This window comes from Coregonus clupeaformis, chromosome 9 (assembly GCF_020615455.1).
Source record: "Coregonus clupeaformis isolate EN_2021a chromosome 9, ASM2061545v1, whole genome shotgun sequence".
NCBI lineage: Eukaryota > Metazoa > Chordata > Actinopteri > Salmoniformes > Salmonidae > Coregonus > Coregonus clupeaformis.
Genome location: NC_059200.1, coordinates 38,449,696 through 38,464,394, shown reverse-complemented (window position 1 = coordinate 38,464,394; position 14,699 = coordinate 38,449,696). Strand labels below are relative to the sequence as shown.

At 44.7% G+C, this 14,699-nt stretch overlaps 1 protein-coding gene and 1 long non-coding RNA gene across 5 annotated transcripts; one reads left to right on the top strand and one right to left on the bottom strand.

Moving 5' to 3' along the window:
* The first annotated feature begins 831 nt into the window (after positions 1-831).
* LOC121573972 lies at positions 832-2,680 on the top strand. Its single transcript, XR_006002125.1, has 2 exons — positions 832-991; positions 1,128-2,680. It is a non-coding gene; the product is annotated as an uncharacterized LOC121573972 (long non-coding RNA).
* On the bottom strand, positions 2,374-14,060 carry LOC121573970 (heterogeneous nuclear ribonucleoprotein L). Of its 4 annotated transcripts, none has more exons than XM_041886399.1 (14): positions 13,961-14,060; positions 13,120-13,238; positions 12,727-12,964; positions 12,529-12,614; positions 10,549-10,645; positions 10,364-10,436; positions 4,953-4,988; positions 4,557-4,625; positions 4,133-4,419; positions 3,878-3,999; positions 3,549-3,750; positions 3,337-3,394; positions 3,061-3,216; positions 2,374-2,747 (listed from the first exon to the last, which is right to left on the bottom strand). In XM_041886399.1, exons 1-14 carry the CDS (start codon positions 14,039-14,041, stop codon positions 2,689-2,691), a joined length of 1,683 nt encoding a protein of 560 aa, XP_041742333.1. In that variant the 5' UTR covers positions 14,042-14,060; the 3' UTR covers positions 2,374-2,688. The 4 variants fall into 4 exon arrangements, with proteins under 4 accessions (XP_041742333.1, XP_041742335.1, XP_041742334.1 ...); XM_041886401.1 differs by having other exon boundaries at positions 3,109-3,216; XM_041886400.1 differs by having other exon boundaries at positions 3,061-3,204.
* Positions 14,061-14,699: the final 639 nt, after the last annotated feature.

Sequence of the window (14,699 nt, the reverse complement as noted above, 5' to 3'; positions counted from 1 at the left end):
CATTTTCATATCAGGCGACCCCACATCGAGTCGCGACCACTTCTTGGGGAACCGCTGGTGTAGGCCATTACTATTACCAAACAAAGTGATGTTCTTCCGTGTTCCCATCTGATGGTGACAGAATGCCTTTCCAGTATCATGTCTTTACTCCATATACGCTGTCCTTAGTGTTGGCCTCATTTATTAGGTTAAACTTAAAGACAACCTAATTAATTGAAAACACTGGTGCTTTAGGCCATTTAATGTATTGAGAGCCATTTGATGCTTGGATATTGTCTTTTCACATTGTCCTTTCCAACACTGTTCCAACTCTGTTCCAACTATGGTAGATGCGTAACCAGGCCACCCCAATACAGCTCGGCTTGGCCCTAAAGTGTGAACCAGGCATACATGTCTCTGCCACCTGTAAATTATACTGAACAAAAATATAAATGCAACATGTAAAGTGTTGGTCCAATTTTTCATGAGCTGAAATAAAATATCCCAGACATTTTCTATACACACAAAAACGTATTTCTCTCAAATGTTGTGCACAAATTTGTTTACATCCCTGTTAGTGAGCATTTCTCCTTTGCCAAGATAATCCATCCACCTGACAGGTGGGGCATATCAAGAAGCTGATTAAAAAGCATGATCATTACACAAGTGCACCGGGTGCTGAGGAGTATTTATGTCTGTAATAATGCCCATTTGTCATGTGAGATCCATAGAATAGGGCCTAATGAATTTATTTCAATTGACTGATTTCCTTCTATGAACTGTAACTCAGTAAAATCTTTGAAATAGTTGCATTTACATTTTTGTTCAGTAAATATATTCCCTTTGCTTTGCACCAGCACTCAGGCGCTGCACAGGGTACCATCTACATCGGCTGCCCTCCTGGCAACCGCCTGGCGTTTGACATCACCACCACCCTGGAGCAGTGTGCCCGCAATAAGGGCTACTTCAACTGCCCCAACCCCGACCCCCTCATGCTTCTACTACGAAGACTGTGAGACCATGACCTTGAACTAAGCCTGTTATGAAATTGTTACATTTTGCAAAGACACGTTTTGACCCTTAACCTAAATCTAAACTAATTACCACTGTGGCCCTCTACATGTCCTCTGTTTTGTCTCTGTCTGCAGTGTTCTATCCCTTCTTCTTGATCCAGGACATCAGTCTCATCCCCTCTTGTCCTGCTTTTGTTTACTGAAACAAAAACAAAACATTTGTATACATGAATTGCTGTTAAAGCCCATGGCTTGATATCATACAGTCTCTATTTATTACACTACAGCTAGGTGGAGGAGCTTACTCGAAAGATCACATCCACCTCTACACTCCAGAGGTGCTGCTGATATACAACAGCCTCAACTATAGGTGATGAAGTTGCACTGGAAAACACACAGGAGGACCAAAATGTATCATTTTAGTATATTAGAACAAGGTTGGCGTGATATACGCTACCAATAGAGATGCATATTTGTTGGACTCCCCCTGGAAAGTCCCCCTGGTTTCTCAGTCTATCCCAGAGGACACTGGTTTGGATGTTTGAAGACATGGACAACAATGTCAACGTCACTGAGGAAGGATTTATGGTCATGCATGGCACTACAAACAAGATTTGATAACCCTCCATATAATCAGTATACTAAAAAGATACTCTTCCCATTCTTTCACCCTCTTGTCTGTAATGCTGTGAATTCATCTGAGCATACTAAGGTGCATCTTTATGAGTCTTGGCATAGTTTCTACCCTGGTCCTGTTTGTGCTGTATAGCCTGAACTCATGTGGTCTTTGTCAATACCAAACCTTGAGTTGGCTATACAGCACTAACAGGCTACATACTGGTCTACCTGGGGATGTGTGTTGCGGTGCAGTTGGTGTTCTGCGTTACATGTGTATAGGGTTAACTGTTAAGTGCCCTGTGTTCCTCTTTAGGGGTATACATTTGAGTACGTACTGTGACTATGCATTGCGGTTTATACTCCACATGCATGGATTCCTGTTGGACCCCACCAGAGGCCTGTTCTACATGCTGGTGTGGTCCCTGGCGTTTTCAAAATGGTTAAATTAATAAATTAAACGGTACCCTATTCAGTGCACGACTTGCTCTAGTCAAAAGTAGTGCACTAAATAGGATGCCATTTGGGATACAACCATGGACTCAAATAGAATATAACCACAAATCATGACATATCTCCCCTTTCAGTACTGTTGTCAAAGTATTACATTTGGTTGACCTGTTGTTTCCTTCCTCCAGATGACCCTGGCCACCATGACCATAGTTGGAATCCTCTTCTGCTTCATTGTGTATAACTGCTGTGTTCCAGGCTTGAATAACCTGTTTAAGGCCTTATATCTACTAATTGAAAGGAAAGATCACAGCCCTGTAGTTCACCATTAACTTTATTAAAACAGACAGGCAGTATTAACATGGAATTTTTATTTCAGAATAGGAGCAGTTCTTCCTTCCAAGGTCAAATGTACAGAACAAATCAAATTCAACATTAAGTTTTTTTAAACGATACACTCACTGGTACAAAATATTGCCCGTAATATTATCACTTAAGTTAAAGGAAAACGCTTGTCGGTCTCATACATTTTGTTTCTGATTCATACAGGGGACTTGTAGAAGATGTGAATGCAATATACACTATGCATGGACACAGAGCATTACAGATTTGGGAGGGGTCAGGGTTATTTCTAGTTGGCATGCTGCGCGGTTGAGAAACACAGCTTCAGTGTGTAGGGGTACGGACCACCTGGAAGAAAGGGGAGGGGGGAGGTTAGCCAACTGGAGAGATTGTGTCAGGCCGGAATAATACATTAACTAGTCTGGGGTGGATTCCCAAAAACAAAGATCATCTTTAGCATTAAGATCATAGTTACTCCATTTACGCTTGAGCCAATATCTGCAGCGTTTACCATGAATTTGATCTCTGCGAACATAGTCGGTAGGGTAGTGCCGTGCCTTTGAATGAATCCCGGCCTTAAGATGATCTTAGTGCTAAAGATTATCATGTTTTTGGGAAAGTCACTCCTGAAGGACAGACTAGTTACCGTGTATTTGCTCACCGTTGGTATCATTAGCTGTGGTGTTGTTATCGCAGTCGGAGTACTTACTGGGGTTCTTCATCTGGTAGTGGTTCATCATGGCCAGAGCCTCCATGGCATCATTTATAGACTCCCACTCCAGCAGCCCGGATGAGCTCCGCTCACCTGTCGCGCCACCCGAGGCGAGACACACACATTCCAATTTATTGACACTGCAACACCCGACCCACAGGAATTCACTCCAATTTAAAGACCAGATAAAACACTATTCATGCAAATAAAGTTCATATCACTCACTCTTTCCGGTGAAGAGTTTGATGCTGGATGGGTTCTTCACACCAAGTTCCTCACAGACCTGAAAGGATAGATAAAGGGTTTGTTCATGATAAATACATTTTTCCCCCAACACACACAAACTAGGTAAGTAAACTTGTAACGTTCAACTCTCCAAGAAAACCAACAACCCAATCCAAAGCTCCCAGCCCCTGAATCCTCTCCAGTTGTCTCACCCCGTTGAATACTTCCACGGAGATGTCAGGCTGCCCGTTGAAGAAGTGCAGGACGTTGCTGGGGTGCTGGATGCGGTTCTTGGCTGCCTGCTCCGGGGAGGTGAAGCGGTTGTTGCGGGAGCCATGGAAGTCTTTGAAGCTGCTGGAGCCGTCCTCCAGTTCGTAGGACTGACCAGGCATGATGGCCTGCTGCTTGGACACACTGCGGACCGTGGATGGACAACATTGAGTCTCCGTGTACATCAACACCACAAACCTGTGCTCGTCTGTGTTACTAGTCAGTTTCTGTGGATGTCAATGTGTATGCAGAGTTTGAAAGCAGCACTGACCAGACGTTTAGCTTCTGTCCAAACAGGAAGTTGTTGTTGAGGTGGCTGATCGCGCGGTCCACAGCGTAGCAGTCGCCCATCTCCACCATGGCTGCCCCCGGCTTACTCTTCATGAACTTCACCTGAGGACGGAGGTTCAGAAACACTATCCTACTACCCACCTCCAACATGGCCATAGAACCCCAGCAAGAACATGACCATGAACAGTCTATAAACCCTGCCTCAGTAATGCACTGCTCCCCTGTCTGGACTCACCCGCTCCACGTTGCCGTAGAGACAGAAGACGTTGAAGACCTTGTCGGCGTTGATCTTCGCAGGCTCCAGGCCGTACACCATGACAACGGGGGAGTCAGCGTGGGCGGTGTAGTCACCGGGGGGAGGTGGGCCGTGTCCGTACCCAGGTCCCCCGTAGCTTCCACCACGTCCGCGGCCACGCCCTCCCATCGGAGGCCCCATGCGGCGCCCGCCCTCATAGTGAGGAGGAGGAGGGGGGCCGTAGCCACTTTCATCATGGTAGCCGTGATAAGCACTGGTCGGCCCGCCTTGTGAGAGGAATGGACAGACTGAGAGGTGATTACTGGGCAAACCGACCCAAACCGTTACTGGAGTCATTCTAGACATACCAACTCAGTTGACCTGTGACGCTCATAGTACAATGAACTTCTCTGCCTATACTTACCATACTCTGGAGGGTGGTCTCCTAGTAGAGCTGGCGGTCTCGCACGCTTGTTGGGGTTGGCATTGGGATCTGAGAGCAAGAAATAGCAATAAAGTTAGCCCCTGAATGCTGATAAGACAGTGTATCAAAAGAAGAACTACAAACTATGGGGCAGTGTTGTGATTAACATGCACAAGAAGCTGGGTTAAGATATTTACTGTCTTTAATAGAACCATAAGTTAAAGGTTTATGCAGGCCCTCATACTATTTGTTACCATAACTAAAACAAAATGTAACATACTGGAGATTTGTATAGGGATTTAACAGCAGCATAGCGAATGGAACGGATACTTACACACTAACGTATCCCTTCATTATTACTCAATCATTATCATTCGAACTCACACACACACACACCTTGTGAATTGTTCCAATTGCCTTCAGCGTCAGCATCTGTGCAGGTACATACACATGTCAAAATCAAAACAAATGTACAAACTTAAACTCTAAACAAATATTCAACCAAAAGCAAGACATTCTCAAATTAACATTTATCAGTAACATGTTGCAAAAAATGTAATTCCATCTAGGAAAAACTAGAACAACCCCGACAACTAAACTAATTCAAACACTAACGGCTACATGTATTACGATTTTTTACAAATCAGAACAATTCTATTAAAAATGTACACATCATAGTCATTACTCTGGTTAAAAGGAGCAACCCTTCTCCCCAGTTAGGAGTAATGCGATATAGCACTAATAATAAATTGAATATAATTTAGTAGCTAAGCTTAATGTTTATTTGATTCTAACATGAGTCGAGTTTCATAGCCTGACAACAAATGCAAAGCACCCCACCCATGGGCAACAGTCTGAAAAGCATTTGACAAAAACAAGGCCTGGAATTTCATATTCCCATGGACTAATGCTGGACCTGTGTGTGTGAATTAATATATATTACATTGGCTAGCTATAATATACAGCTACACAACCAGAGACATTTCCTAAAATGTCCAGTGAATTGTGATTTTAGAAACTACAGTGAGGGAATAAAGTATTTGATCCCCTGCTGATTTTGTACGTTTGCCCACTGACAAAGAAATGATCAGTCTATAATTTTAATGGTAGGTTTATTTGAACAGTGAGAGACAGAATAACAACAAAAACATTCAGAAAAATGCATGTCAAAAATGTTATAAATTGATTTGCATTTTAATGAGGGAAATAAGTATTGACCCCCTCTCAATCAGAAAGATTTCTGGCTCCCAGGTGTCTTTTATACAGGTAACGAGCTGAGATTAGGAGCACACTCTTAAAGGGAGTGCTCCTAATCTCAGCTTGTTACCTGTAGAAAAGACACCTGTCCACAGAAGCAATCAATCAATCAGATTCCAAACTCTCCACCATGGCCAAGACCAAAGAGCTCTCCAAGGATGTCAAGGACAAGATTGTAGACCTACACAAGGCTGGAATGGGCTACAAGACCAAAGCCAAGCAGCTTGGTGAGAAGGTGACAACAGTTGGTGCGATTATTCGCAAATGGTAGAAACACAAAAGAACTGTCAATCTCCCTCGGCCTGGGGCTCCATGCAAGATCTCACCTCGTGGAGTTGCAATGATCATGAGAACGGTGAGGAATCAGCCCAGAACTACACGGGAGGATCTTGTCAATGATCTCAAGGCAGCTGGGACCATAGTCACCAATAAAACAATTGGTAACACACTACGCCGTGAAGGACTGAAATCCTGCAGCGCCCGCAAGGTCCCCCTGCTCAAGAAAGCACATATACAGGGCCGTCTGAAGTTTGCCAATGAACATCAATGATTCAGAGGAGAACTGGGTGAAAGTGTTGTGGTCAGATGAGACCAAAATCGAGCTCTTTGGCATCAACTCAACTCGCCGTGTTTGGAGGAGGAGGAATGCTGCCTATGACCCCAATAACACCATCCCCACCGTCAAACATGGAGGTGGAAACATTCTGCTTTGGGGGTGTTTTTCTGCTAAGGGGACAGGACAACTTCACCGCATCAAAAGGAACGATGGAAGGCCAGGGCATTGAAAATGGGTCGTGGATGGGTATTCCAGCATGACAATGACCCAAAACACAGCCAAGGCAACAAAGGAGTCGCTCAAGAAGAAGCACATTAAGGTCCTGGAGTGGCCTAGCCAGTCTCCAGACCTTAATCCCATATAAAATCTGTGGAGGGAGCTGAAGGTTCGAGTTGCCAAACGTCAGGCTCGAAACCTTAATGACTTGGAGAAGAGTGGGACAAGATCCCTCCTGAGATGTGTGCAACCCTGGTGGCCAACTACAAGAAACGTCTGACCTCTGATTGCCAACAAGGGTTTTGCCACCAAGTACTAAATCATGTTTTGCAGAGGGGTCAAATACTTATTTCCCTCATTAAAATGCAAATCAATTTATAACATTTTTGACATGCGTTTTTCTGGATATTTTTGTTGTTATTCTGTCTCTCACTGTTCAAATAAACCTACCATTAAAATTATAGACTGATCATGTCTTTGTCAGTGGGAAAAATCATACAAAATCAGCAGGGGATCAAATACATTTTTCCCTCACTGTACTTCAGCTTATACATCTAACAGTGGTCTGCCTCAAAATATGGAAAACTAGAAATTCACTTCCATTTTCCCCCTTTTCAGAAATGTTGCTGTGAGACTACACATTTTAAAGCAATATTACAGAGGATAGCCTAAAGAGCACTAGCAGCAATCTCAGTGAGGAGATTCCAGACCTGGAATTTGATTAGTCAACGATTCACATATGGGGTTGACACATAGTCAATCACAACAAGCAGACATTTACATTACAATCATTCTCTATCACCAGGTCAGTCATGTCTCTTTACATGTACTTAAAGCACCAGACATGGAGAACACATGATGCAGAAGGCAGGTAGGGGGCACTCTTCAGTAAGGATCCTACCCACCAAACCTGTGACTCCAGCTTCAACTCACTGGTTCCACATTTCCCCACCAGAGAAAGAGAATCCACCAATCTTCCACGCTTGGCTTCAAGTTGGTTGCTTTGTTTTTTAAGTGTTGCCATTTGAGGCACATTTCCAGCTTACCGTGCTTTGACCGCAAAGCCGGAGGACATTTGCACCATTTGATTGAGGCGTGTCTTGTCGTCAGACACACAGAGCCAAACCTGCATCACACGGGAGGCGTTAGAGGCATCACTACAGGCCAGTTCAGAAAGAATTAACAACGTAGTAGAATCAACACAACAGCACAGAGAGAATAGGGGGGAGGGGAGGGTAAAAGGGAAAAAACAGAGCACCCGAGTCCATCAATGCAGAGAAGTTTGGGAAATGCTGAGGTTTCTATCAGTTTGCCTCTGTGCTTGTATGCTTGGCGGGTGTTTGATGCTTGTGTCTTCGTGGTCCCCCTTGGGTTTTGTGCAGTGCGTCTTCTCATGTAAGGGGCCGCACATGTGCTGCTTGTTTTTTTTGTACAATAGATGTGGTCCCCCCATGGCGAAGTGAGGCATCTAGTGCTTGGCAGTAAAATCATCTGGAATGGCATTGTCTGCGTGGTGGTGTGTTGTCATGGCGATTCAACTTGGTGTGTTGTTGCCGTGAGTATTCAGCTCGGTGGTGTGTTGTGTTGTTCAGCACAAGAGGGGAGAGTGATAGTAAAAGGAAGCCCACACACCCAAGTCAAGAGACGGGACGGCATAGGGGTAAGTTTGAGAAAAAGTGGTCTCTGCCTCTGTATATTGTCTCAGTATGTAGTGTCATCTGTTCCCTTCTCAGGCTGTTTTGTGTGTTTTGAAAACTCCTCTGTTGCTCGCTGAAGTGGTTGGTGTCTGTGACAGTTGGATCCCGAGGGCTGGGAGGAGTGGCCTTATCGGCCGCACACAAGACTTCCGCCCCATTAAACAAAATGTGTTGTGTCAAAAGGTGAGATCTTCAGCATTCTGGAGATGGGATAAGCTGTACTTGTAAGAGGAGGATGGATGGATATCAATCTATCAGATCAGTCTGTGGTGGTGGGTAATGCTGGGTGTCTGCTCACAGACTCTTGGGAGTCTCAGGCCCTCAACATGATCAAAACAGGATGGCTACCTTTCCCAAACCAACAGCGAGTAACATGTTTTTTCCTTGCAGAGGTGGAGAGAGTGGTGGTGGAAATTGGGATTAGGAAGAATTCAGGTTGTGTGAATTCCAGTGTCTGCTGCCCCCATTGTGTCCGATGTAAATCGAGGAACTGGTTGGTTTGGAATGCCTGTGGGTGGGTGCTGTTGCAGCATGTGTCTGCTTAGGGCTGTAGGCGAGTCTGTATGAGTGTGCACAGTAAGGACACGAGGAGGAGCGCCGGCTGCACCTTAACAGGGGCCGTCTAAACACTGCCGTTCTTTTATCTGTTACCTCCCGAGTGTCAAATGTCTGAAATGAAGATGTGGCCATGGTGTGCATGAAACTACAAAGACCAAAACACATTGTGGCTAAAATATGAGAATCTGAAACACCAAACATTACAGCTCACCACAGTGGTCAAATGGACTACCACCTCAACTAAAAATGTGTTCCCTTTTGCATAAAGGGATCAGGGCATACAGCTAGAAGCAAGGCAAATGAAATACTGCTATTTCACTGTGTCCCATCAGATGCCAAATATTCTGCGCTGTAAAAGGTTGAACTAAGAGAGCAATGTTAGATGAATGTATCTACCAAGCATCATACATTACTGCAGGGTTCTTCAATTCCGGTCCTGGAGGGCCGAAACACCTGTTTTTCATCCTCTCCTAATCAGGGGCTAATTGAGACCTGAGACACCAGGTGAGTGCAATTAACTACCAGGTAGAAATAAAAAATAGAAGTGTTTCGGCCCTCCAGGACCGGAATTGAAGAACCCTGCATTACTGGGATACTAGGATTTTATTTTGGCACTCAAGGCAGCACACCATCTACAAATGGAGACAACAGAAGGACACAAGAAACCCTGCTTGGATTCAAAACAGCCATCCACAAATAGTCAGAGTGAACGACTGATTGACAGGTCGTAAACTGGACTTCTTGAATGTTCCAGGAATACCATGGATTCCTTGAGCACTTGTCTCTGCAATGTTACCATAGAGGTTCCTAATGAAATACAATTTAACTTAAAGGCCACCCAAAAAGCAGGGAAACCTGGTCCATGAGAGCTACAGGGTCAGAGGTTGTTAACACCCCCCGGGTGGAACAAAAACCTACAGACACTTTAGCCCCAAGGAACAGATTCGAATGTCTAAACCTGACTTTACCAGAGATTGGTCAAACTAAAAACACAACCATAAGCGTTATTTTTCAAACAAAATCTCCAATATGTTTTGAGATTAAAGGGTGCAGGGGCATTCCAAGCGAGACACCTAGGGTGTAACAAGGTGCTTGGGTGCGGACAGGAGCTTGACGTGTGGAAGTGAGGTGTGACATGCACTGCGGGGAATGTGAACCTGTGAGACGAGACCCCAGTTGCTTCATTGTGACATAACGAGGCATTCATCAGTTTCCCCAAAAATGCATGCAGTGGTCTGCGATGAAGGAGAATGTGCTGCAAAATGGCTGCCCCTCAAGGTCACTCCGCGTGCCCTTACTGTCTGTGGTGTTGTGAGAGAGCATGAGGACACGGGGTGACGCGTCACAGAAGTAGTGCCTCACCCGCATCACTGCTCGTCGTGGCCAAAGTCACCATGGAGCAGGGCGTTCAAAGGCACTACGCCCGGAGGCCTGGGAACCTACCCATCCCACAATGCCATAAGAGCAGGAGGAGGGGAAGAGAGAAGGGGATGGGGAGGGATGAGGGGCTGTGTGTGTTTTACCTTGGCCACTCGGGTTGGGGTTTGTGTAGTCCCAGGTGTCCTGGTCATTCTTGAACACATTGAGGCGGGTTGGCTGTAAAGAGGGACATTCAAGCATTTTATTATTTTGTCCATCGCAGTGTTCATTCAGTGAAATGACCCCAGTGTTTAGATGGACAATTGGAGATAAGCATGTAACCACTCACCTTGGCATACTCTATCTTCAGTGTGCAGCAGCCAGAGTAGATGTCTGCCCCATTTAGAGAGGCTTTTGCCCTCTGGGCACTTTGCACAGCGTCAAATGTATGGGAAGTCATGGAAACTACGGGTAATAAATGCATACTACGCCTACTTTACACATTCCATGTTCCTTTTGTAATTCAAAGCTCTACTCACAAAATGAGCACTTGTTACACAACTAGATTTACAGTGCTATGACAAAGTATTTGCCCCCTTTCTAATTTTCTCTACTTTTGCATATTTGTGATACTGAATGTTATCAGATCTTCAACCAAAACCTAATATTACATAAAGGGAACATAAGTTAACAAATAACACAACAATTACATATTTATTTCATAAACAAAGTTATGCAACACCCAATTCCCCTGTGTGAAAAAGTAATTGCCCCCTTACACATAATAACTAGTTGTGCCACCTTTAGCTGCAATGACTCCAACCAAATTCTTCCTGTAGTTGTTGATCAGGCTCTCACATCGCTGTGGAGGAATTGTGGCCCACTCTTCCACGCAGAACTGCTTTAACTCAGTGACGTGTGGGTTTTCAAGCATGAACTGCTCGTTTCAAGTCCTGCCACAACATCTCAATTGGGATTAGGTCTGGACTTTGACTAGGCCATTCCAAAACTTCCAATTTGTTGCTTTTTAGCCATTTTCATGTAGACTTGATTGTGTGTTTTGGATCATTGTCTTGCTGCAGGACCCAGCTGCGCTTCAGCTTCAGCTCACAGACGGATGGTCTGACATTCTCCTGTAGAATTCTCTGATACAGAGCAGAATTAATGGTTCCTTCTATTAATGCAAGTCGTCCAGGTCCTGAGGCAGCAAAGCATCCCCAAACCATCACACCACCACCACCATGCTTGACCTTTGGTATGATGTTCTTACTGTGGAATGCAAAGTTTGGTTTTCGCCAGGCATTACTGGAACCATGTCGTCCAAATAGTTATACTTTTGAATAATCTTCTTCCAAGAGTATTGATGATCATCCAGGTGCTTTTTGGCAAACTTGAGTCAACTTTTTGGACGAGATGGGTCCCATTATGCCTGGCGAAAACCAAACACTGCATTCCACAGTAAGAACATCATACCAAAGGTCAAGCATGGTGGTGGTGGTGTGATGGTTTGGGGATGCTTTGCTGCCTCAGGACCTGGACGACTTGCCTTAATAGAAGGAACCATGAATTCTGCTCTGTATCAGAGAATTCTACAGGAGAACGTCAGACCATCCGTCTGTGAGCTGAAGCTGAAGCGCAGCTGGGTCATGCAGCAAGACAATGATCCAAAACACACAATCAAGTCTACATGAAAATTGCTAAAAAGCAACAAATTGGAAGTTTTGGAATGGCCTAGTCAAAGTCCAGACCTAATCCCCATTGAGATGTTGTGGCAGGACTTCAAACGAGCAGTTCATGCTTGAAAACCCACACGTCACTGAGTTAAAGCAGTTCTGCATGGAAGAGTGGGCCACAATTCCTCCACAGCGACGTGACAGACTGATCAACAACTACAGGAAGCATTTGGTTGGAGTCATTGCAGCTAAAGGTGGCACAACCAGTTATTGAGTGTAAGGGGGCAATTACTTTTTCACACAGGGGAATTGGGTGTAGCATAACTTTGTTTATGAAATAAATATGTAATTGTTGTGTTATTTGTTCACTTATGTTCCCTTTATCTAATATTAGGTTTTGGTTGAAGATCTGATAACATTCAGTATCACAAATACGCAAAAGTAGAGAAAATTAGAAAGGGGGCAAATACTTTTTCATAGCACTGTATATCAAGCACAAATATTTACTAGCCACCATCTGCAGATGACGACTGTCAGGGGTGCTGACAGGAGCTTCAAGTGTGGCATGCACTGTGGGGAATGTGAACCTGTGTGTGGTGACGAGATTCTGGGCCCGATATGACATTTAACAATATGAGATTTTGAGCAAAGGATATTCCACCATGGCCTGAACTCCATTCTTCCTGAAGATGACAATCCTTTGCACGGGCCCACAGTTGTTACAGACTGTGTACAGCACATCCTGCAGAGCAAAGAGACAAATGGTATGATAAACAACGCAACGCAGTGAGCCAAACAATTGTGCCTTGTCATGGCAATGAAACAGCTGCCTTGTATAATAGTGGGTGTGTTACCGAGGTGATGGGGTAGATGGGGTTCATGATGGTGAGCAGCAGCACATTATTGACACTGCGCGAGTCATCTGGGTCTCCGGGCCGGGAGATCTTCTGACTGGTGGAGTAGTTGATGAAAGCAGGGTGCCCGGCAATGTAGACCTGGTTCTCGGCTGCATAGGTCACAGCATTGCAGGATCCATTCATGTCCTCGTACTCCACCAGGGCCTGGCGCTTCTTGGGCATCATGACCACATAACTGTGAATAGAATGGAAGTTGGAATAATTTGGTTTCTATGCACTGCATGATAAACCTACAGGAACAAGACTTCGCCAATGAATTTGGAATGGTGCAAAATAAAAAATAAAAATCTGGTCCAAGAAAAGGATAATTCAAGTGTGTAGGATAGTCACCTTGTGGTCCCAAACTCCTGCAGGGCTTCCACTAGATCTGTCTCCATGATGCCATCGACAAGGCCCCTGATGTGGACCACTGGGGAAGGGAGCGTTTTATGGGGGTCATCATAGCCCTCCTTACAAACAAGACCAAAAAGTTGATTAGAGAAAACCAGTACAGATTACCAATGCAATATATACATCCCCAGGGTATGTGCTACCAATTAAAACCAACCTGCCATTGATGACAGGGCACCACAGGAACCACCCAAGAGTACAACACAAATCCAAGCTAACTAAGCAATGATGGGAAAGGCAAGCAACGTGTGTACTTGATACGAACACCACATCATAAACATAATTTAAAGGGTGGTGGGCTTTGTATAAAGCGCCTGATCTTCTTGAAAAGCCAATCCCGTGCATAAGTGAGTGGAATGGCTGTCTGTCTGTCTGCCTGCCGCTTGGTTGAATTATGGTGAGCCTGCAGACTAACCTTCATCGTACAAGGCTAACTTACGTTCGAAACCTAGTTAGCCAACTAGCTAGCTTTATTAGCCGCACATCTGCAACGAAAAAAATACGCAAGAAAGCAATGTTAGCTACGTTTAATAAAGTTGACTAGTTTGCAAAACTGGAAAAATACATAACAAATAGCTAACTAGTTTAGCTAGCAAAAATACCGGTTGTGAGGCTAGCTCCTAGCTAGTAGTTACCTTAGCTAGCTAGTTCCGCCTGGCTCAGGTTAGCTAGTGTTCAGCATTCATGTTGTTGCACACTCAAGTTCCAAAACACTGGATAAAAAATAAAAAAATTATGCATGCACTTTTCCTTCCCAACGAAGTCGCCAGTCAATGCTTACCGTCGTCATCCCGTCTTCGGTTTTCTGTCTTTTCGTTGCTCTGCCACCCTCGTTGTAGTAGCGACCTGCTGCGGCAGCCATGTTGTCTTCTTCTTCTTCTTCTTCTACAATATTATGGCGTTCCGCCAACAAACGTTATAGGTGCATGCCGCCACCTACTGTACTGGAGTGTGTAGTCAATCACAGTTCACAGACTGAAACCGGGAGTACACCACACGATTTTGGCCCCGATTTAACTGTCTCAGACAAGTTCTTGAGATCAGAGACAAAATCCCCATGTTGTTGCCTACTCGGGGCGGGCGGCCGTAACCAACGCTCCTTAAATGTGAGCGTACGGCTTATTCCACACGCGGTGTTGTGGCCCTCTGTGGGAGTGGAGGATATTTTATCCTTTATTATCTCTTATGCCTTGATCACCCCGATAGCGTCATTGCGCAAAATAGTATGCAGCATCATCTGGATATGTGTGCAACAAAAGTTCAACATTCACCTTTTTCTACCATTTCTGACAAGCCATCTACCCTACAGTTTGACGCATACATCGAACGTATGCACCACACAGAACACACTGCAACTACCTCTGCAACGCAATATTGCAAGGCAACGCAGCTTTTCATTGGAAATGAATGTACTTCTGGTGTACCAAAATGCAATAATGCTGTCGGTGTGATCAAGGCGTTAGATGTGTCCTTGAGCTCACTTGTGCAGTCTACTCAGCAATGCTGAGAGGACTAATGCC

What these genes read in the sequence shown, in the direction of transcription:
- LOC121573970 (XM_041886399.1), bottom strand. Translation starts at nt 14,041, where the DNA reads ATGGCTGCCGCAGCAGGTCGCTACTACAACGAGGGTGGCAGAGCAACG. An exon ending in CAGGAGTTTGGGACCACAAG is followed by an intron (nt 12,965 to 13,119) that starts GTGACTATCCTA and finishes TTCTATTCACAG; the next exon opens with TTATGTGGTCATGATGCCCA. An exon ending in CCATCTACCCCATCACCTCG is followed by an intron (nt 12,615 to 12,726) that starts GTAACACACCCA and finishes TTTGCTCTGCAG; the next exon opens with GATGTGCTGTACACAGTCTG.